At 43.8% G+C, this 24,341-nt stretch overlaps 1 protein-coding gene across 3 annotated transcripts in view; it reads right to left on the bottom strand.

The window, feature by feature from the left end:
* Cep95 (centrosomal protein 95) overlaps positions 1-24,341 on the bottom strand; it is a 31,726-nt gene that overhangs the window by 2,658 nt on the left and 4,727 nt on the right. The window contains exons 4-17 of one of the 3 annotated variants that reach the window (XM_036194786.1): positions 22,269-22,379; positions 18,511-18,616; positions 16,970-17,085; positions 11,999-12,124; positions 11,242-11,435; positions 9,050-9,162; positions 8,609-8,738; positions 7,588-7,741; positions 6,420-6,559; positions 4,016-4,114; positions 2,545-2,674; positions 1,665-1,834; positions 1,493-1,567; positions 457-609 (exon numbers count right to left, since the gene is read on the bottom strand). In XM_036194786.1, coding sequence (XP_036050679.1) covers positions 457-609; positions 1,493-1,567; positions 1,665-1,834; positions 2,545-2,674; positions 4,016-4,114; positions 6,420-6,559; positions 7,588-7,741; positions 8,609-8,738; positions 9,050-9,162; positions 11,242-11,435; positions 11,999-12,124; positions 16,970-17,085; positions 18,511-18,616; positions 22,269-22,379 — 1,817 coding nt within the window. The remainder of the gene's footprint in view (positions 1-456; positions 610-1,492; positions 1,568-1,664; positions 1,835-2,544; positions 2,675-4,015; positions 4,115-6,419; positions 6,560-7,587; positions 7,742-8,608; positions 8,739-9,049; positions 9,163-11,241; positions 11,436-11,998; positions 12,125-16,969; positions 17,086-18,510; positions 18,617-22,268; positions 22,380-24,341) is intronic. The other 2 variants (XM_036194787.1, XM_036194788.1) reach the window with 2 other exon arrangements.

Genomic DNA, 24,341 nt, shown 5'->3' with positions numbered 1-24,341 from the left:
TCAAGAAATATTTTTTTTGTATTTAATCCAGTTTAAAACATGATCAAGAAATTAAATATGCCAGTAGTTTGGGGTTCCCAAACGTTGATTAGGATGGGACAATCGGTGTATCTTGTGGGAACAGCACAGCTATTCCTTGCATGGCCTCCTGTATCATGCAAGCATACCTTAACTCCTGTCACCTGCAGTGTGCTTCCAAAGCCTGAGGGCACTGTACGTTGGAGTGCTTGTCAGAGGAGAGGGAGTTAAGGCTGCATGTGAGGAGGAGCATGAAGACTAAGTAGGTGGCATGCACAGTTGGTAACGAAGCATGATCAAGCTCAAGCCCTGGCTGCATTTGGAATTTGGATTTTTGGAATCAAAGTGAGGTCAGAGTTGTAGACAAAGAAATTGGTCTTGAAACATAACACCAAGTTCACCTTAGCAGAGCTAGGTGAGATGGAAAGGTACACGTACCATTTCTTCCCGAGTTCTCATCCTCATCATTTTTGCACGTAACTGAACTCTGTAATCATCATAGTATTTTCGGGCACGAACAATTTGCTGACGATTTTCTTTTATCTTTGATTGGGTTAACCTTTGTCTATGAATTCGGTCCTTGAAGTCTTGCTAGGGAAGAAGGGAATAAGACAAACAGGCCGTCTATAGAGCATTCATTTTCATGCCCTCAGCCTCCTATCCTGAATGTCTTCTAGCTGTAAACTAGGCATGCAGGAAAGACCACTAGCCTACACAAGTTCCTCTTTGTAGCTGCATCACAGCACAGACAGGTCCCAATGTGCAGCAAGGTGAACAGGCCCTGAGTGAGCACTTCTGAGCCAAGAGTTTGCCTTCTGTCTGTGGGTCAGATGTTCTTGCCCCACAGTGAAGATCCACAGGCAATTCTGGGGATGACTTTTTTGAAACTATTTAAGATTAGCATTTCCATGACTTAGCCCACTCCATACCCAACTAAAGAGTTTTACATCTCTTTATTTGGCAGACTGACCTCTGCCATTTCCCTTCACTTAACTAACTGGGGACAATGTTAAGAATGATTTCCAATCCAAATTATAACAAAAAATGGCTCTCTCCTTGGGACCTGAGAAGACAGGAGACCAAAAAGCACTAAGCTACAACTCGTAAGCCCTAGATGGACTGTGGAGGTAGAGGCAGAAATGGGATAAAATCTCAACTGTGCCGTTTGCTTATCGGAGAAAGCCAGGCGAGTCATGTTACATCTGAAAGCCTGGGTTTTCATCTCAGAAAGTGCCATCACTAACTTGTTACTACCAAGAAGTGAAAACCAGCCAGATGGCAGGGATAAAGAGTGCTCTGCAGCCAACTGGTGGATGGGTTTTCATTGCTGTGTCTGTAGAATGTGGTATAATTCTTCCCCATCATCAGTTTGGAGTCAAAGCCCTGGATACGCCCACAGGCAAGTGCTAGAAGATCTGTTGCCTAGTTGATAAAAATAAAGAAAATTACATGGCCCAGTTTGCTCTTGACATACCAATCTCTTGTTATGTTCATACTCCTTCTTGACAAGGGCAGTCAGCAGGTCATGTCTTCTCAGGGCTTCTTCTATCTTTAAGGTGAACACAAAGCAAGGTTAACAGTGCTGTTCAAGGACATGCTCTCCCGTGTGTATTCCTATGCTTATGCTTCAAAGGACAGTAGCTTACTTGATCCTGGAGCTTCTTTTTGGATCGGCCTTCTCTCTGTGCTTCTCTTTTAAGCTGTTCAACCTGTGCAATCTGCTGCCTCCACATTCTGGTCAGCGTTGGGTCAGAAACATAGAGAAAGGGGAACTGTTCCAGCATCAGGGGCAGGAGACTGTATTCATTCACTTTCACTGCGGAAACCAGTGAGAAAAACTTGATCTGACCAGCTTGCTATGAAAGAACTCTCGTCCCACCTCCTGTTCGACTAAGCTAATCTCAGGTGCTGGTCCTAAAAAGAACCATCTGGAGTGTACTTGATACTTCTGCATCCCTATTGAGGATGAAAAACTCAATGGTTCCAACCCTAATCCTGAGGAATCCATCCTAATCCTTAGCGGCCTTGGGGTCTGTGGGCAGATGCTTTCTGTGTGCGTAATCAGAAGACACTCCAACTTCCTGCTAGGCATATGGTTAGAAGAAAAAGGCCCCTAACGGGATGTAGTTGGAAGCCTGGCATCTCACCTGACCTTGCAACACAGCTCTAACTCAGCAGCGCCAACTGTCAGCCTATAGCGGCTGAGCAGGCCATCTGCTTGCCTTGGAGCATCACTTGCCTTCTTCCAACTTCCCAAACCAGAAAGTGACTAGAAGGAGTGAACAGAGGCTCCGCTGGAGCAGCAGCAAGTGCCCGGCAATCTTTTGCTGTCTGTAGATGACTCCATAAGGTATCTCATTTAGGAGTTTAGTTCTGATTACAGAAAAACCCAGGCACATGGCAGTAGTACAAGAAGGGCCTTTCTGCAGCTAACGGGTAGAGAGATGTTCGTTTCCAGCAGCCTCTGGAATGCAGCACACACATCCAGAGGCTGCAGTTGCCATGAAGGACACTGGAGCCTCTTACTTGGAGCTGCCTTGCTTGACTTCAGGAGACCACCTTTTGGACTTGGAGCTGCAGCTTTTCTGGAGTAAATCTTCTGGACCTGACTCTGTTTTGGAGTTCCTTTAGGAATGGCTTCTCTGTGTGTTTTTTCCTTAGAGGCAGATGAAAAAGGACAGGATGAGAAAGGGGTATAAAACCCCTTCATACAAGCACCTCACACAGACAGCATGCTGACAACAGCTAACTAACCTCAGCCAACCATCTTCCTAATCTGTTTTCTCTCGCCCCACAAATTGGCTTTTCCCAGCTTTCCTAACCATAGTCCCAAACTCTAACTATAACTACACGTTTTCACGTGCCACTTTGACAGCCTTTTCTCTGTACATTAAAAACTCACTGGGAGGTGGTGGCACACGCCTTTAATCCCAGCACTTGGGAAGCAGAGGCAGGCGGGTCTCTGTGAGTTCGAGGCCAGCCTGGGCTACCAAGTGAGTTCCAGGACAGGCACCGAAACTACACAGAGAAACCCTGTCTCGGAAAAAACCAAACAAACAAAAACTCAAGAGGCTGGAGCGATGGCTCAGAGGTTGAGAACAGATTCCTCTTTCAGAGGTCCTCAGTTCAATTCCCAGCACCCACATGGCAGCTCACAACTGTCCATAACTCCAGTTCCTAAGTTCCTGACACCCTTACACAGGCAAAACACCAGTGCACATGAAAAAATAAATAATAAATATTAAAAGCCCTCAAACAACTCCGCAGTACGTTTTTAGTCTACGGTACTTCTGTCTTGCTTTCATTAGCATATCAGCATAAGCATCCCTCCCTGTTGCCATTCAGGTCGGGACCACCTTTCCCCCTCCAATTTATTTATTTAGAGACAGGGTCTATTCAGCCCTGATTGTTTGTGTGTTTGTTTATGGGCAGGGTCTATTTAGCCCTGATTATTCACTCATTCATTCATCATTTATGTATTTATTTATGGGCAGGGTCTACTTAGTCCTGATTATCTATCTATCTAGAGACAGGTTCTATTTCGTCCTGGTTGTCCTGCAATTCACACTGGCTTCAAACCACAGACATCTTCCTGCTCCTGCCTCCGAAGTGCTGGGATTAAGGGTGTGCACCTCCATACCCACTGGGAACCATCTTTTGAAGGCCAGACAGCAAGGACTCGGGTTTCTCAGAGTCAACTACAGAGGGCTTGGAACCCTGTCCTCCCTCCCTCCTCTTTGTCACCCAGATCCCATTTTAACCCCTTACAAACTGGATGCAAGAACCTTTGAGGCCAAACAAAGTTTAGGCAGAAGGAAAAACCTAGTCCTCTTTGGTCCCATTTCTTCTGTCCAAGCAGTCTGAAGAAGCCTACATCCTGAATGAAATCCTGCCTTCTAGAGCTAGTGACTGGGGTCCTGCTGGTCCCCTGTCCCTTTAGTCATCTCTGCACTTTCCACTGCCTCTGCATTTACTAGCGCTGGGGATTTTTACCCACTGTTTCCTCCTCCTCCTCCTCGTCACTTATCCCTCGAAGTCCGACGTTCTCTTGAACTTTATTTTTTCTTAGCTCCCGTTCAAATGCTTCAGTTAGTGCCTAGAAAGAATAGGTCATATAATATAACAGCTGTCAGAAACTTGTGCAAATAGAAGTGAAGGGAAAATTACTTTAGATCCCTATTGTAAAAATACCAAGTTCACTCTTGTCCCTAAGTTCCTGTTAGGCTGCTTCATGAAAGCACATTGTGCTAACAGACATACCCCGTACATAAAATGCACCTGAATACATGGTTTTGCTTTTTACTATTTTCACACTTTTATAATTATTATGATACTCCTGAGTGGAAGTTACAGGCTGAGTATAACTGCCTATGTATGCCTCAATCACTCCCACCTTGTTTTTTGATTCAGGGTCTCTTGCCGACCCTGGGGATCAGACTCCAGTCCTCAGGCTGCACAGCAAGTGTCTGGCCATCTCCCAGCCCTGAGGATAACTATTTTAAGACATACGAATAACTCCAGTTTTCACCATTTTAAATACAACTACATTATAAAAATCCACTATGCCAGGAGGTGGTGGTACATGCCTTTAATCCCAGCAGTTGGGAGGTAGAGGCAGGCAGATCTCTGAGTTTGAGGCTAGCCTGGTCTTTTCAGCAAGCTCCAGGACAGCCAGGGCTACAGAGAAACCTGTCTCAAAAAAACAAAAATAACAAACAAACAACAGAACAAAACAAAGAAACACCATTACAGCAGACAACTAAGTATTCTAAATTTCAAAAATCTATTCCACCGTGGCATCCTTTCCCTGGTAATGATACCAGGAATGATGGAGTCCTTTAATTTAAATTTTTTTTTACATTTTTATGTGTATTAGTGTCTTGCCTGAATATATGTCTGTGTACTGTATATCTACCTGCCTGATACCTGTGGGGGCCAGAAGAGGGTGTTGGATCCACTGGAGCTGGAGTTACAATTGTGAGCTGCCATGTGGGAAATCATCTGGGTCCTCTTAAAAGCTGAGCTCTCAACAATTCACACTCTTAACAGTCGCCTCCTCTTTCTCGACAATTGGACTCCTGGAGCTCCACCTGGGGCCTGGCCGAGGATCTCTGCATCCATTTCCATCAGTTATTGGATGAGAGTTCCAGCATGACCGTTAGGGTGTTTGGCCATCTGATCACCAGACTAGGTCAGATCAGGCTTTCTCTTGACCATTGCCAGTAGTCTACAGAGGATGTAACATTGTGGATTTCTGGGGACCTCTCCAGCACTCTGCCTATTCCTGTTCTCATGTGGTCATCATTTATCACGGTCTATTATTCCTTGGTCTCCCTTTCTGTTCTTGATCCAGCTGGGATCTCCTGCTCCCCTAAGCTCTCTTTCCCTCGAACCTTGCCCTTCATTACTCCTACTGTCGTCCAGGTTGTTCATGCAGATCTCATCCATTTCTCTGTCATTGGGCGATCCCTATGTCTTTCCTAGGGTTCCATTATCTAGGTAGCCTCCCTGGAGTTGTGTAGCAGTCTAGTCCTCTTTGTTTTACATCTAGTATCCTCCTATGAGTGAGTACATACCATGTTCGTCCTTTTGAGTCTGGGTTACCTCACTAAGGATGATTGGAAAAGCACAGGGACAAATAGCCAAACAAATGGAAGCACATGAATTATGAACCAAAGGCAGTGGAGCCCCCAGCTGGAACAGGCCCTCTGGATAAGTGAGACAATTGAATAGCTTGAACTGTTTGGGAGGCACCGAGGCAGTGGGACCTGGACCTGTCCTCAGTGCACGAGCTGGCTGTTTGGAACCTTGGGCTTACACAGGGACACATGCTCAGCCTGGAAGGAGGGGACTGGACCTGCTTGGACTGAATCCACCAGGTTTAAATGAATCCCCAGGGGAGTCTTGGCCCTGGAGGAGATGGGAATGGAGGGGAGAGGATGGGGTAAAGGTAGGGGTTTGGGGGCAGGAGGGGGGAGGACAGGGGAAACCATGGCTGATGTGTAAAATTAAAACACAAATATAAGAAATAAATTAATTAAAAAAAAAAAAAAAAGCTGAGCTCTCAGCCACCACCTTTAAGGAGTGACTTTCTCTTCCCACTGTATCTTTCCTAACTCCCTTTACCTATGACTTCTGAAAATACCAGGCCACACCCACTCCTCTTTCTTCATCCCTGAACACTAACCAGGCTCTTTCTTGAGGATTTTATGACGATCTCTAATGGGGACATATGCTATATCCCATGCACCTATCTATTGCATAATTCTCTGCCATCCATTTAACCCAGGCACAGTGGATGCACCTCAGGTCTTTGGTCAATGGTGTGTGCTCATCCTAGTGTCCAGCTGAGGGAATGGGATCTGCATGCCTCCCAACTGTTGTCAGGAAGGAGGGCGTACCTTTGCCTGAATTCGGCGGGTGTCTGTTCCTTTAGACGCCTGCTGCTGTTTTTTCTCTCTCTCTAGTTGTCTATGTTTGTTTACCGAAGATGGTGACAGCGAATGGGACCTGTGGGGTGCCTTTCTGTACCTGGAAAATCCTACAACACAGAAAAGTCATCTGCCATTAGTTCCTGGCAGTCAGAAATGTTAAGCTGGAAACCAAACAATTGCTTCTTATTGAATCTAAAGAAAGTGAGAATATCAAGCTAACGTGCTAAATGTATTCTCTCCTAACATGTAGCTGTGTGTCTGGTCATACCACCCAAACGGACTGTTAGGGCTGGGGAGGGGTGGAGGGAGGGAAGTGCTTGCTGTCTAAGCGTGAGTTAGATCCCCAGCACACATGGAAGAGGCTGGCTATGACAGAGTATCTCTCGCTCAGTGGCTGGCCAACCTTGCTAGATCTATAGGTTCCTGGTTCAGTTAGGAGAACCTGTCTCAAAATACAACATGGACAGTAACTGAGGAAGAAACCTGATGTTGATCTCTGGTCTCCTTCACATGCATGCACAGACATGTCCACACAAACACAAGTGCACATACACCACACACGTGCACACGCGCTACATCAGCACTGCTTATTCAACTCTACTTGACTCCGCATGTGGAATCTAGGCTATGCATAAGGTTCTACGGAAAGTAAGTGCCCTTGGTCATAAGGTGAGTAACGTATGGGCTGTGTGTTCACAAGTCTTTTACCTGTTCAGGTCCTGAGGATGGAATGTAAACATATACACATAGCTTACAGCATGCTAACATGGCTAAACGCTGCATCCTCTAATGAGCAGTAACCCTCATTGTGCTAATGGGCTCACTATGGATTCAGCTATACAACAGCTCAAATAAATGAACTGGATCTTTAAATATCAACAAACATTTCCTAAGTAATGTTAACAGAATAAAGCAAGTTTGCAGAATATATAGTATTAATGTAAATTTAAGAAGGAAATGTATGTAGACAAGTAATATATAAGCTGTGACAGTATAGAAATATCAGAAACAATACCAACTTGACTTTGTTATTATTTTTGATACTTATATAAAATGAAACTGCCATTAACGAACACATAGAACTTCCTGAGACGTTGCCATGGACACCTCGTTCTAGCTTCTCTGGGTTAAGTACCTGGCCGAGGCTTCTTTGGTCCGTACTCCATGATGCTGTCACTATGCTGTGACAGTCTCCCCTCCTTTCCACTGTACCCCTCTTCATCTCCGGCATCACCATCTTTATCATCGGTCTTGCCTGTTGCTCCATCACCCAGGGCATTTTTTAGCATCTATTGAGAAAATCCTTTCAGTGTCTGTCCTTGACTTTAGCAAGAAATGAAGTGGTAGAGGGCAGGCCTTGAGAAAGCTATCTGGACAGTCACTGACCAAGCTTTAACACACACTTATGCACATGGCCTCACACACCTACAGCTTTGATTTCATCTACTTTATGTATTTGGAGACAGAGTTTCATTATGCAAACCAGGCTGGCCTGGAACTCAAGGTCCTTCCTTCCTCAGTCTCCTCAGTGCTGGGGTCAGAGGCGCGGTGTGGGCCTGCTTTATAGTGCCATTTAAACCACGGGCAGGCACACTTTTGATCTCAGGTAGGAGAATTACAAGTTCAAGGCCAGCCTGCCAGCGTAGGAAGTCCTAGACCATCCAGGGCTACATAGTGAGACTCTGTCTCAAAAAAAAAAAAAAAAAAAAAAATAGAATGGCTATCAGTGCTTAGACCACTGACCACTCAATTTCAGTAAATTTTATGGAAGTCAAACAGTCTTAACATAACCATTCATTGTTGTTACTCCACTATTTGAGAAACTTTGATCCAATTTTATACCACATCTGTTTTGTGACAAAGGTGTGTATAGACAGATCTCAATATGAATGGTCTAACATCATTACATGAAGTGACTCCACTGTCATCACAATTCAGTAAGTGTAGATAAATCCATGCCACGTTTGGTTACAGAAGGAAGGGGAGGGGCCATTGTTTGTGTCCTTCCTGCTCGACTTGTAGAACTTTTTTAACAGTACCCAGCACATAACTCATCCCCTACACCCAAGCCTAGGTTCCATTCCTGCTGGGAGGTCAGTGTCTCCACTCAAAGACTAGCCACAGAAATCTCAACCAACATTAAAAGCCAGACTTGCCCAGTCTAGTTCAAAGAGCCGCTGAGAGAGCTTCTCTGAGACCGCATGCAGTTCTTGCTCTGTTAGCCACTTCCTGGCCTTCTGAGGGGAAGATGGGGCATCCGAGGGGTCCACAGCTCTGGTCTCATTTCTGTAATAAAGTGGCCAATGATAATTAACTGCCAAGGATACACTACTTATTTCAAATTGACTAATACATGGTTTAACGAATACTTCATATTGGTTCTCAACCACTAAGTCTGTAAATTATACTTTTATTTTTAAAAACATTTATTTATTATTGCGAGAAGTGACTTCCATGGAATACATCTCCATCCACCTCTCCATGGGTTCCAAGGATCCATCTCAGGTGCCCAGGCATGGGCAGCAAGCACCCTCATTGTAAGCTGTTTCTTCAGATCCCTTTACAACAGACAGTAAGCACGAGCCCACAGCGATTACCTTTTCCCTTCAGGAAGCTTCCTTGTCCTGGGGCTTTGAGTCGGAGTCAGACATGTTTCCCACTCATCATCTTTAGATAATGTGGAAGTTAAGACAACTTTATGATCTGGTTCCTAGTCAAACAGAAGAAAGGTGTCTTGAGACAGAGACGACAGCTCAGTCAGCACAGTACTTGCCACACAAGCAGAAGGACCCACGTCCAGTCTCCAGCACCACGACACCAAGAAAAACTGTCCAGAAACACTCAAAGACGGAACCCTGCAAAACATAATGCTCAGCCTTCCTAACAGCTTATTGCTTAGCCTTAGAGGGCTGGGACTGCAAGCATATGTCACCACAGCTGTGGGAAAGCAGCACTCATTTGATGTTTTATATCTCCAATGATTTCACTTCATTCTCTCTCTCTTAAATTGGTTACTTTCTCATAAATACACACACACACACACACACACACACACACACACACACACACACACATATATGTATGAGTATATACACACACACTTGTTTTTCAAGACAGGGTCTCTCTCTGTAGCCCTGGCTGTCCTGGAACTCACTCTGTAGACCAGGCTGGCCTCAAACTCAAAAGATCTGCTTGCTTCTGCTTCCTGAGCATTGTGATTAAAAGTGTGTGACATGGCACCATTATTTGCATTTTTAAATAATGAGATTATTCCTTATAGATCTATCCCAGTACATGTATGCCTGGTTTTCTCAGGAAGGTAGGGACAAGATGACAATATGAAAAAAGAATTTTTTTTCAAGGAGAGAAGAAAATATAGATCAATATATTAAGTGTTTTATTTTTTTGGGTTTTTTTTTGTTTTGTTTTTTGTTTTTTGAGACAGGGTTTCTCTGTGTAGCTTTGCGCCTTTCCTGGAACTCACTTGGTAGCCAAGGCTGGCCTCGAACTCACAGAGATCCACCTGCCTCTGCCTCCCAAGTGTTGGGATTACAGGTGTGCACCACCACCGCCCGGTATATTAAGTGTTTTATACTAACCAGTGAGAATATGGATGGATTATTCTTTCCTTTCTAATTTGTAAGAATTGAATTAGGGATCTACAACTTGGGGCCAGATCTCTTAGGCCTGAGTTCAAATTCTGTAGCCTCAGACAGGGCGTTCACTTGCCCAGGTCAGCTTTCCCACAGAAGTGCAGCGTCTCCTCACAGGTGTTCTCAGGACTTAAATCACCTAACACCTATAAAGTACTCAGAACTTGTGCTTAGCAAAATTCCATGTTCTCTAGGTGTTCACTCCATTTTACCTTATGCTCTTCTTGACCTGTCTGCCTAGGACAAAAGCCAGCAGGGAGACACAGAGGTCAACGTTTTTCTTTAAGACTGCTTTTACTATTTTGTGTATGTGGGTGTTGGGCCAGTGTGTATGTCTATGCAACACATGTGTAGGTGCCCTCAGAGGCCAGAAGAGGGTGTCTGATCCACTGGGACTAGAGTTGCAGACAGTTGTGAGATGATTGTGGGTGCTGGGAATCAAATCTGGGTCCTCTAGAGAGCAGACAGTGCTCTTAACCACTGAGCCATCTCTCCAGCCCCCATTTTTTTTTTTTTTTTTTTTTTGTAGACAGGGTTCCTTGTAGCTGAGGATGAATGTGAATTTCTAATCTTGCCTCTACACTCTGAGGATGATAGGCATCCACTACCACATAAGGTTTACACAGTGCTGGAGATTTATGTTTTGTAGATGGGCACTCAACTAATTAGGATACATCCCCAGCCTACTGAGGTAAATTTTAAGTATGATGCATCTTTATTCCCAGCACTTGGGAGGCAGAGGCAGGCAGATCTCTGTGAATTTGAGACAGCCTGGTCTTAGAGTGAGTTCCAGGACAGCCAAAAAAACAAACAAACAAACAAACAAAAACAAAAACAAAAACCAACTGATTTTTTTTTTTTTTTCCCCTGAGAGGGTATCACTATGTATTCTAGCCTGGCCTCAAATTCCTAATGACCCTCCTCTTAGCTTCCCAAGTGCTCTATGTGTCTTTGATAAATGTAATGTACTTGATAACCACTCTATGGAGACTTAGTAGATGGACTTCTGGGGCTGTGGATATAGATCAGTGGGACTGTATGTTCTCAGCATATACAAGGCTCTGGGTTCATCACCAGCAGCAAAGGTAAGAAATATATGGGCTTCTAGCCAGTTATAAGAAGGCCTTTCCACTTACCACAGAAAGTTCCGAATGCTCTCCAGAAGTTAGTGCAGATGAGTAGTAACTTGAACGGAGGTATTCCTTCCCTATGGGACAAGGTGCTCGAGGCTCAGAAGGATGGTAGGGAGGATGTAAGGGAATGGCGGCTCGGATTGGCTCACCTAATTTCCTGGCACTTGTCACCATACTCACAGAAGGGGTTTCTGCTGCTAAGAGAAGTTCAAGTGGACCTCACATGGAATCCTTGAAAATAAATGGTTTTTACACACACACACACATTCACACATACTAAGGGGATCTGTGTGTGAGGTGCTGGGGATGGAACTTCATGTATAGGCAAGCTCTATTCCACTGAGCTGTAGCCCCAGGCTAGGAATGACTATATAATTTGTTCTGTTTTTGAAAGAGGTTCTGACTCTGCAATAGCCTTACTGTCCTAGAATTCACTTTGTACTCCAGGCTGTCCTCTAACTTTGCACAACAATCCACCTGCCTCAGCTTCCCAAGTGCTGAGATTACAGGCATGGGCCAACAGACTCAGTTTAGGAATATATTTTTAATTTAATTAAAACAGAGCACATGGGCTTGCAAGATGGTTCAGAAGGCAAAGGTGCTTGCTGCCAATCCAGATGACCCGAGTTCAGTCCCAGGACCTAGAGTGGACAGAGACAGCGAACTTCTCCCAGTTGCCCTCCAACCTACATCCAGGCACTGCAGCACATCACACACACTGCTGCACTATTGTAATCAACTACAGCCCACGACAACTCACCTTCAAAAGTTGTCCCATTCTTGGATAGAGAACTTGATGAGACGGGGTTCAACACTGCCTCGTGTGCTTTAGTGCCCAATAAAACTGAAACTTTTCTAGACTGCGTGTCCATGGAATTCTGAGCACCTAGGAAAGAGCCATAGAGCTCAAGTTTTAAACTATCAAAGTAGTTTGCTAGATATACTAAAAGCCAACAGGAACACCATGTTCGAAGGATGTTTGTCCCAACTGCTCAGGATACCAATTACCTTTATTTTTTATTTATTTATTTATTTACTTTTATTTTTTTTCTAGAGCTGAGGACCGAACCCAGGGCCTTGTGCTTGCTAGGCAAGCGCTCTACCACTGAGCTAAATCCCCAACCCTTCCAAACCTTTTTTTTTTCCAATTACCTTTAACAACTACCATGTAGTAAGAGGCAATTCTCCACAGCCGGAGTCAGTTTTATCAATGTTGCATTACTTTGCTTTAGAGAAATAGGTGCCAGAGACGTAGAAATGCTGCTGCATGAAGTCAGGGTTATGGCTAGCACCTGTACTAAAACTTAGGGTTCAGAAATTGCAGCCTGAATTAGATGTCTGTGAAAGTGAATGACAGTTAGCTGACATCTTAATCTAAATGTAAAAGGAAGCTGCCCCTTTAATCCCATGAAACCCAAACACTAAACCCAGACTTTTTTTCTTGTTAAATTTTAATTAAAATTTTAGCTTAAAATTTTTCCCTTAATTGTATTGATTACTTTAGAGCTCTACCTATAATCTGAAAACAAGTAACAAGTTGTATACCCCACATCTAAGATGCTTGGGACCAGGCGTGTTTAGGGTTTTAGAAATATGTACATATACAACATGATCTTTATTAGGAGGACCCAACTGACTCATGTTTCATATATGCCTTACCACACAACCTAAAACAGTTTTCATGCTTCTGGACTTGCTGACTTGTCATTGTGGTCACATCTGGAATCTTTTTAAAAAGGTTTTCTATGTTTTTAGACAGGGTCTTTATGTAGCTCTTGCTGCCCTGGAATTCACAGAAATCCTTCTGTCTCTGCCTCCAGAGTGATGGGATTAAAGCATGTACCACTATACCTGGCCAGTTTTTCTCTATTCTTGAGAATTTTATATATGTATATCTTTTATTAAGGATTATCATTGCTGTGATGAACACGATAAGCAAAAGCAATTTGTTGAGGAAAGGATTTATTTCACTCATAGTTCCATATAACAGTTCATCATCAAAAGCAGTGAGGGCGGGAACCTGGAGGCAGGTGATAATGCATAGGCCATGGAGGTGTGCTGCTTACTCAAGGTTAGGCTTATTAGGGTTCTGATGGCTTGCTCAGCCTGCTTTCTTATAGAACCCAGGACCACCGGCCCAGGAGTAGCTCCACTCAAACTGGGCTGGGTCCTCCCCCATCAATCACTAATTAAGAAAATGTCCTACAGGCTTGCCTACAGCCAGATCTTATAGAAGCATGTTTCTGGTGCCCAACGTTCGTGGAACGAATTCATGAAAAAGCTGCTTGCCTGTGGCCTTGTGAGCCCCAGCTCAGGCCCGAGCTACACTCGGCCGGTTGTGGTGGCACATGCTGGTAAGATTTACTGAAGAAGGCAGAGGAAGGAGGATCCCGAGTTTGAGGCCAACCTAGGAGACTTTGGCCGGGGCCGAGCCACAAACAGTGGTGGAACTATGGAGGCAGCGGCTGCTGCTCCGAGTTGCCGGCTCCTTCTCATCATGTTGGTGACTGCGGTGATGCTGCTACCAGGGACAAAGGGTTTATTACTGCTTGTTCAGAGAAGAATTGCCAGGACCATCGTGTTACAAGAAAGCATCGACAAAGGTCAGTTTGGAAAAGTTTGGCAAGACAAATGGTGGGGAGAAGTTGCTGTGAAGATTTTCTCTTCTAGGAAAGAACATTCATGATTCCGAGAGACAGACATTTATCAGACTGTGATTGCTCCAAACCACAGAGGAGGCATAAAAAATTAGTCTTCAGTGAACCATGACCATGCCTAACAGCGACTTTGGAATCTTCAAAAGGATGATGGGACCCCACAAAGATGATTTCACAAGGTAAAGTCATTAAGCTGATTAACACCACGGAATGATCGGCTTTGGACTACAAACTACACAGGACAATTTTGAGATGGCTGGCTGAGATGATCCAGCCTGACAGACTTGAACAAGGACTTGAAACAAGCCCTGTACTTTCTCATTATGCAGTGGCGGGACAAATGATACAGGACTTGACAATTAACCCAAAAAATAGAGTTTTTGTTTAAAAAAGAAAAAGGAGACTATAGATATGGGGTAGATCACTGAATCTACCCTGAGAAAAAAGGTAAAGAAATAATAGGATAAATGGGTAGATCATTGAATCTACACTAAAAAGGGGAAAGAAATAAAAATGACAAAAGGTAGATTATTGAAACTTTTATGAAAAGAAAAAAGAGAGAATATGAATATGATAAGAAAAAAGGTCAATTATTGAATCAACATTTAAAAAGGAACTACTTGTTTTAAATAGGATAAGTACTGAAATTTTTTTTGCCTGAGTTTATCAAATGTTACTGGACTGGACATTGTTATATATTAATGGAGTTTTTCACCTGAATCTGTCAAATGTTAATGGACTAGACATCTTTAATGTAATCTCGACTGTGTATATTGTATATACTTATTAGATATGATTTTTCTTGTATTAGTTATAACCTTTTTTAAAATTTTAGACAAAAAGGGGAAATGTGGTGGTATTGTGTTCCCCACAATATTGTGCACCCTAATAAATTTATCTGGGGTCAGAGAACAACCATTAGAACAGAACCAGAAATGGTGGCTAGAAAATGGGTCAGAGCAAGCCATAGCAGAAGTTGGGCAGTGTTGGCACACGCCTTTAATCCCAGCACTTGGGAGGCAGAGCCAGGTGGACCTCTGTGAGTTCAAGGCCACATTGGAAACAGCTAGGCATGGTGACACATGCCTTTAATCCCAGAGAGTGGAGGCAGAAAGAGAAAGATCATATAAGGCGTGAAGACCAGAAACTAGATTTGGCTGGTTAAGCTTTTAGGCTTTGGAGCAGCACAGTTCAGCTGAGAGCCATTGGGATAAGGACACAGAAGCTTCCAGTCTGAGGAAACAAGACCAGCTGAGGAACTGGTGAGGTGAGGAAGCTGTGGCTTGTCCTGCTTCTCTGATCTTCCATCATTCACCCCAATCCCTGGCCTCAGGTTTGATTTTATTACTAAGACCTTTAAGGTTCCTGCTACACTGTCCTCCACTGAGACTCCTCCCTGATGACTCCAGCTTGTGTCCAGTTGGCATCAACTAGGCAGCACAGCCTACAATAAAATATAAACAAAGTACCTCTGCAACTCCTGAACTGCTTATATCTTATTCATTTTTGTGCACAGCCTACAATAAAATATAAACAAAGTACCTCTGCAACTCCTGAACCGCTTATATTTTATTCATTTTTGTGCATAGAGTACCAAGGTGTACATAGGAAGATCAGAAGATAACTGGCTATTCTGTGGGTCCTTGGGATGGAACTCGGGTAGTCAGGCTTGGTAGCAAGGCACTCTTACTGGATGAGACATCTGGCTGGCCCCAGGTTGAAATTTTCCATTTGTGGCACATCAGTACTCAAAAGTTTCAGATTTTGAAGCCATACATTTTTCATGGCATCCCATATCATATGGCCCATGCTAGACTCCCCACCTATCCCTCCTGTCTTTTGGTCTGCTGCTGTTCCTTCAAGTATGACTCTTTGGGATCAGAGTATTAATGCTGATGGGGACTACAGAGGCTTTAGTCCAATCTTCTCATTTCATACTGACAAAAATCAAATTCAGAAAGGGCCTTATCCAAAGTCACAAAGCCCATAGCTGTGAGAACAAAGGCCTCTTGATTCTCAATCCATTCTACCTATTTCTTTTTCTTTTTTGGTTTTTTTGAGACAGGGTTTCTCTGTGAAGACTTGGCTGTCCTGGAACTCACTCTGTAGCCCAGGCTGGCCTTGAACTCACAGAGATCCGCCTGCCTCTGCCTCCCGAGTGCTGGGATTAAAGGCGTGCGCCACCACCACTGTCCAGCTACTCTACCTACAATAACTTTTTCATTCTTCCATTCAAAAACATACTTACTGAGGCTGACATTTTGCCAAATTCTGACAGGCTAAGATAAACAATAATTTGACTATACATTTCACCAATTTATCTTGACACACAGACTCTAAGTGCCATGAAGGCAGGCTCAGTGGCGGTTCTGTTTCCACCCCATCACCAGCGCCCGGCACAGGGAAGAAGACACCGGATCAGCACTTGATGGGTGAGGGTGACCTGGCTCCTTTCCCAGGAACTCGGAGTTACCTAACAGACTGCAATTTTCCATGCAGTGTATGAACGGTGTTAGGGAAATAACAGAGAAGGCCACCGCATAGGAACACGGCCTTAGAGACTGGTACACATAAAAGAGGCTGGGCACTGGAACGCAAGCCTGCCCGGAACAGGAAGGACAGACGGAGCAATGTAAGGCAGACCGGGAGGCAGAAGAGGGAGAGGAGGTGCTGAGGCCCAGGGGGTGCACAACTAGAGCTGAGAGGCACTCTGTGTACAAGCAACAGACGGTCCGACACGTGGCTGAAACATGACTACCACGGTACAGGCCTGTCAGTTCAAACCATGAAGAAGTGAACAGTTCAGAAAATTGTAACTGAGCACTCCAAAGGTGTGACTAAGCTCAAAGCTGCATCCGTAATTTGTGGGACAAATTATATGTCTATCTACACGCACTGACTGTGCATGAGCCTGTGATCTCACACAGCAATGTCAGACAGTTGTTCATATTTAGTGGGCAATGGTGGCAGTCTGTGACTTCAGTGCAGATGTTTAATTAGGGCTCTATTCATCTCAACTTTAAGTTGTAGGATTCTACATTTTTGTGCTGTGTGTTGAAAGTTTGTCTACTCACCATTACTTCTAAGGGAAAAGGTGTGTGCGGTGTCTCCAAGCCTGATGACTTCACCTGTGGATTCCACTTCATCTTCATCCCAGGCAGGCTCGAAGGCATCAGATAAGAAGGAACACCTGAAAAAGGTCTCTCGCTCACTATGGCCTGTTTGCCTACAGAAAGCATTTCAAACAGTGACTGTGGGCTTACAGGCATTCAGACTGCTCATTCCTAGGTGCACAGACTGGCACTTTGAAAGTAACCTGGCAATTTAGTATTTGCCTGCAATGGTCCTTGGTTTATTCCCAGAAAGGAGGGAAGAAGGGAAGAAAATTACATTTTGCCTCTCATCTGTTTGCTTTTGACTGTTCTATGCAAGGTTCAAACGGTTTTATGTGTCAAAGATGGAAAGGATAGCAATCCTGTTGAACCTAACTAAGGCTGCAGGATCCTGGAATCTGGGCAAGGCTTTACTTTTGCAGAAAATATTCTCTTTTTTCAGACAGGGTTTCTCTGCGTGTCCAGCTGTCCTGGAACTCACTCTGTAGACCAAGCTGACCCCAAACTCACAGAGATCCACCTGCCTCTGCCTCCCAAGTGCTAGAATTAAAGGTATGCACCACCACCAGCACAACAAAATTTTTTAAGGGCTGGGGACAGAGTTCATTCGGTGGAGTGCCAGCCTAGCATACAGAAAGCCCTGGGTTCAATTCCAAGCACAGAATATAACTGGACATAGTGTTGCATGCCTATAATCCTAGTACTTGGGAGGTAGAAGCAGAGCATCATAAATTCAATGTGGCCCATCCTTGACAACATACTAAGTTCCAGACCAGCCTGAGCTACAAGAATCTCAAAAAAGGTTTTTTTTTAATCTCCAATAGTTTCACTTTTGTACTTTTTGTTTTGTTTTTAAATCTAGTAATGAAAAAAGTCATAAATTTCATGAACTGGGCATGATAACAAAAACCAGCATGAGACGAAGGGCAAGGGGACAGCTGTGAGTCAGAGGTCACCCACTGAGGCTACACTGTACATTCAAGGCCAACCCAGGCTACAGTCAAACTGCCTTAAAAAGTGAGGTAGTGGCCGTGTATGGTGGCTCATGTCTTTAATCCCAGCACTTGGGAGGCAGAAGCAGGTAGATCTGAGTTTGAGGCCAGCCTGGTTTACAGAGTGAGTTCCAGGGTAGCCAGGGCTACACAGAGAAACCCTGTCTCAAGAAACAAACAAGCAAACAAATCTGTAACATTTTGGGGTTGGAGTCAGGAAGATCAGTTCAGTCATGCTCAGCTATATAGTTAGTTCAAGGCCAGACCAGGCTACATAAGACCCTGTCTCAAAAAGAAAAATAAAAATTGATGATCAAGGGAAAAATTAAAAAGTAATAGGTAGTTAAATTGAGAATTAGCATTAAATTATTAAATAGAGTTCAAGGTTCTTAAAACTCCCTCAGAAAGGTAGGAAAGTTAGTAAAATGTTCACATTAGCTTTTGGAGGAGACCATTAGAATATGCGGGGCTTAATCTTAGATGATGAAACTCATAGGCATTGCACACTACCTCCCAAAAGACACTTTTCTCCATGATGACTTGGACTCCTTGATACTTTCTAGCTCCTCTACGGGTTCTTCTCCATGAGAGTCTTTAAAATATTGTTCAGTTTCACCTGTTTAAACATGACAAAAACGAACAGTGAGTTGATACACCAGCCTGTCCTGAGTCAGACACCCAGGGAGTTGCCGCTCTTCTCCCCTGTGGGTTCTGGGGGTGGGATTCAGGTTGTCAAGCCCATGTTGCAAGTGCTTTTCCCTACGGAGCCTCTCCCAGCCCCACTGTTAAAACTAGGTTCACACATTTTACACCTCATTTGTACAGGATAACTGAAATAATTAAGGAAGTCAGCACAAAAGCATGATTGTGCCAGTATATTTTCGGTTCCAAGACAACAATGCCTTAGGCTAAGAGCCTATATCAGGCTTGGATAAAAACTTCCATCCTTTGCTCTCCACTTCCCCCAATGACAGGATGAGTCCAGGAGATAGGTGGATGAACCCTCCAGTGAGCAGAGTTCTGCATTCACTCTCTTGTCTACCTCCACATTCATAAAGGCACATTTCAGTACCATTTGTTGACATTCATGCACACTGGCTCTTTGCTAACTATTTCCACTTAACGTTTACAATCTTTGAAAAGTAAACAGGGTGAGAGCTAGGTGTAGTGGAGCACACCTACAATCACACACTGGCAAGATTGTGGAAGGAGGGTCAGGAGCTACAATCACACACTGGCTACTCAAGGCCCTGCCTCAAAAAAACAGAATAAAACAAAAGTTCAGAGAACATCAGCAATACAGCAACAGGTAGAACTAAGTAGTGACCCCCAAGTCTGTCTTCAAACCCCTCACCCTTCAGTGGTAACCGATGCTAGATCCCAGGTGGAGGTGCCCCACACAGCTTACATGACTAACCACAGTAGACATTTGTTCCCGTTAATGTTAATTGCAACTTTGAAGAATCTGATCAGCTCCAGGTAACACTGCCAAATAAATACACTTTGGAACATAAGTGAAACGCAAATCTTAGAAAATGTTGTCTAAGGTGTTGTCACAGAGAAAAACTCAGCTGCACAACTTCACCATCAACTTCCCTGAGACTATTCCTATTCCTCAGCCTTCTATTAGCATGTACTCACATAGGAATCTCTCCGTTCTGTCCTCCTGCTCCGTCCTGTGGTGGCTGGAATAAGAATGGCCCCCATAGGTTCATCTATCTAAATCACCAGGGAGTGGCAGGATTTGAAAGGATTAGAAGGATTAGGAGGTGTGGCCTTGCTGGAGGAATAGTATCACTGGGGGTGGGCTTTGAGGTTTCAAAATCCCATGCCAAGCCCAGTCCTCTTCTCTCCTTCCTTTCTCTCTCTCTGCTTATAGATTAGGGTGTAGCTCTGTGCTACTACTTCTCCAAGACCACTCCTGCCTGCTGCCATGCTCCCTGACATTTTCATGGACTAAGCTTCTGAAACTGTAAGCGAGCCCCTAATGAAATGCTTTCTTTTATAAGAGTTGCCAGGCACTCATCATCCCTACTCCCTCAGGCAAGCATGAAATAGTAGGGATCACTCTTACCATTTTATTTATTTGTTTGTTTGTTTGTTTGAAGGGTTTCTCTAGGCACTCATCATTTATTTATTTGTTCGTTTATTTGTTTATCCAAGCATTCATCATCCCTACTCCCTTCAATCATTAAACTGTAGGTGTGGTGGTGTTGTGTCCCCCAATATATTGTACACCTAATAAACATATCTGGGGTCAGAGAATATAACAGCCACTAGACAGACATAGAGGCCAGAAAATGGTGGCACACACACTTTTAATCCTAGCCTTCTGGAGGCACAGATCCATCCATTAGTTCAAAGCCACACTGGAAACAACCAGGCATAGTGGCACACACCTTTAATCACAGCACTTGAGATCCCATGTCTTGCTTTGGAAAGAAACATGCCTTTAATCCCAGGAAGTGATGGCAGGAAGTGAAAGGTATATATAAGGCATGAGGACTAGGAACTAGAGCCTGATTAAGCTTTAGACTTTGAGCAGCAGTTCAGCTGAGGTCCATCCGGATCGATCGATCGATCGATCTATCTATCGATTGGCAGGGTCTCTCTGTATAGCCCTAGCTGTCCTAGAACTCACTCTGTAGACCAGGCCAGCCTCAAACACAAAGTGCTGGGATTAAAGGAATGCGCCACCCACCAGATGGCTGGCTGCTCTCACCATTTTAATTATTCTCAATCTCTTCACTTAAGAGTTCCTGCCTCTTAACCTTGTTACTTTTTTAAAGACAAAAAAGGGCTACAATGGGTCAAGGTGCTTATTGCCAAGTCTGCCAACCTGAGTTTGATCCCTGAGACCCACGTGGTGGAAAGAAAGAACCTACTACACATGCACACTGTGTAAAAGATGCCCACACATACTTAAGTAAAAAAGAATATAATAAAAAGAAGTTTCAAAGCTGCAGCACATCCAAATACCTCCTGTTAACACTGTGTAAGTCCCACCTGCCATCCACTTTCATTTTATTAGACACATTTAGAGCTGTCTCCCTGACTTAAGTACAGGATTCTTTGAAACAGTAAACATGGCATGTGGCTTTCAACCTCCTGAAGTACACACAATAGCATTTAACATGCATTACATTCAAAATGCCTGAAACAAAGACATTTCAGTGTGCCTCTATAGCTTTTCCATCTTTTTAGGTACTGACTAAATGCAGGGCACTCTGGCTACAGTCTGGAGACTGACTTCACGTCCAGTCTCAGCACAGGTCTCACTGACAACAGCAGAATTTGGAAGGAGGAATGTACCCAGGCTTTTCGTTTTAACTTATATTAGAATTCATGTTTATTACTGTTTCTGCTAAAACTTTGTTTAACCATGCAATACAAAAATAGGTCATGTATTATTTCTTCCATTGCCAATAGAATAATTTACTCTTAAGTTGTTAAACTGCAGCTTCCTGCTGGATATGGTGGTACATGCCTGTGATCTTAGCACTCCAGAGGCAGAAGCAGGCCGATCTCTAGAGTCCAGCCTGGTCTACAAAGCGAGTCCAGGACAGCCAGGGCTACAGAGTAACGCTGTCCTGAAAATCAAAACAAAACAAAACAAAATCCAAGGTCACCCTCAGGTACACAGTGAGCTCAAGACTAGCTTGGATTACATAAGACCTGTGTACCCTGATGTCCCAAAAAAGATATAGCTCCTCTTCTGCAATTATAAATAACAATGCAAGGAGGGTTTCAGACTCTTAAATGCTCTAGTATTACTTCCTTAGGATAAGTTCCTAGATACAGAACTTACCAAAGGTAAGAAAATGAGTTTAGTGTATGGCAACATCGGTCTTCATTAAAGAAATTTCACATGGTAAGTCTGAAGTGAGTTGCTCAAAGAGTAAGATTAAAAATATTCAGGCTGTCACAAAATGCCAGTTTAGGCTCAAGACTTATGTTGTACTAGTTCTCCTTGCTCAGTAACATCCTCACTTAGGATGCACGACAGCACTTGTGACAGGAAATTATGGAACAAGAGATTTCATGTAATAATAGGACAATAAATAATTCAACTATAAAGTCAACTTTCTATTATTGATTAGTTGTACTTTAAAAGCCACATCCAAGTTAGTAACGAATATAATGGATAGTTTCTAGCCACTCGGAACAGAAAGAACTGGACATTGATTGTGGCATTTAGCAGCTGATTTGTATTGAAGATTCTGCTTCCTAAGAGCAGTGGGCAAGCTGGACTCCACTCTTAAACTTACTTTTGTTGTGAGACGTTTCACTGATGTGTTCTGTCAGATACTCCAACAATCCATCAAATATTTCTAGGAGATTCTTGATAGACTCCTTGTCCCCTTTTACTATGTTTTCTCCTAAACACAGGAGACACAGATTTTAAGACATTTAAAAAGGAAATCAGAAAGCCTCATTGTTGTGGACTATTACTTTAACTATGTAAAGGTGTGTTACATTTGTTTATGCTGCATTTGTTGAACAATGTAAAGATGTGTTCCTTTGCCTGCCAAAGGCACCCGATCGGTCTAATAAAAAGCTGATGGGCCAATAGCTAGGCAGTAGAAGATGGTGGATCTGGCAGGCAGGGAGAATATGTAGGAGGAAGAATCTAGGCTCAGAGGAAAGGAGACAATGAGGGGAAAGAGAAGGAGACACCTGTAGACAGCCAGCCAGGCAGCCGCCAGCCAGACTGACACGGAGTAGGACGTACACAATGAAAGAAAAAAGTCCCAAGGCAAAATGTAGATGAGAAGAAACAGGTTAATTTAAGTTATAAGAGCTAGTGGGACAAGCATAAGATAAAGCTGAGCATAACTAATACTAACTCTCCATGTCTTTATTTGAGAGCTGGTTGGTGGCCCAAAAGAAAGCCTGCTACACCTCATAAACCTTCAAATGAATATATATGAATGCTGTTGGGGAATACAAGTATAAGCTAACCAAGGAAAAGCAATTATAAGTATCAAAAACATCCACTTCCTGTTGTGTGATTATATCTGAAGAAAGAAGGGGTGGGGAGCCTGAGTGTGGTATTTACTCATTCACTGGCACATTCCTTTTTCTAGCAGCTAAGTAACAGCCTCTAGGACAGCAGTTTTCAGCCTGTGGTCAGGACCCATTTAGGGGTCTCGTATCAGATATTTACATTACAATTCATAACAGGAGCAAAATGACAGTTATGAAGTAACAACAAATACAACTTTATGGGTGGGGTCACCACATGAGGAAGTGTATTCAAGGTCGCAGATTAGGAAGGTTGAGAAGCACTGCTTTGGGGAAATAGCCACCAAAGCAGAAAACAGCAGAGACCTTCCCAGCAGCTAGTGAAACGAGAGGGCAGGAGGACTCTGGCACCTGCTCATGGAGGCCGCACTGTCAAGTTACCACAAAACAAGACGGACAGCCGTTGGGACGCTCTCATCTGGAGTCTTTGTTAACACCTGCTTCCTCTGTGTAGGTTGAACCATTTTCCCTTTCCCCCTTCCTGACACAGGATCTTAATTACCCCAGGCAGACCTTAAGCTTTCCAAACAGTAGAGGAAGAACTTCAATTCCTCCCCCCCCTGCCCCCTCCTCCCAAACGCCAGGATTACAGTCACATGGCAGCGTACCTGGCTTAGACGTACTGGAGAGCAAAGGCCCTGCGTCCTGCATGCTAGGCAGCACTCTCAACTGATTTCTACCTCTAGTTCCCGGAAGTTAATCTTTGGAAAGTCTCTAGCACAATGCCTGGCCCACAAGAGACCACAGATAAATGTTAAGGTGGAATGTGGAGAAGCGGGCGGGTAAAACATGGACACTTGACCTCTTTAATGTCATCTAAAGTGGATTCTAACCAACAGCAAGTCAGGATGAACTTCCCTGCCCTTTGGGAAATTATGAAGGCAGACTCTAAATTTGTTATTTGAGAGTCTAGCCCATCTACTTTAACCATGACCTAAAACAAACCAAAAGCCCGATTTTCCTCTGCTGCTGGGGAAAAATGGGCAAAGTTTGACAGACTTTTAATTTGTAAAATCACAAGCTAGAAATCATGTTTTCTTTTTTCAGAGCTGAGGACCAAACCCAGGGCCTTGCGCTTGCAAGCGCTCTGCCACTGAGCTAAATCCCCAACCTTAGAAATCATGTTTTCAAGTGATCTGTTTTTTCTGGCTTAAGATCTGTGTGTCCCAAGGGCATACTCAGACGTCGCTGTTTCCAGGATGGGGAGCACATGATACCAACCCAGCAACTAGACTGCCAGCAGAGTGCAGAGCTGCATGGTGGGGAAAGGGCTTTAACAGAGACAGAGGCAGGAAAAAGCTGTGCTTCGGTTGACC

Source organism: Onychomys torridus, chromosome 8 (genome assembly GCF_903995425.1).
Source record: "Onychomys torridus chromosome 8, mOncTor1.1, whole genome shotgun sequence".
NCBI lineage: Eukaryota > Metazoa > Chordata > Mammalia > Rodentia > Cricetidae > Onychomys > Onychomys torridus.
The sequence above is the reverse complement of the archived record's forward strand: the minus strand, read 5'-3'. Positions and strand labels throughout refer to the sequence as shown.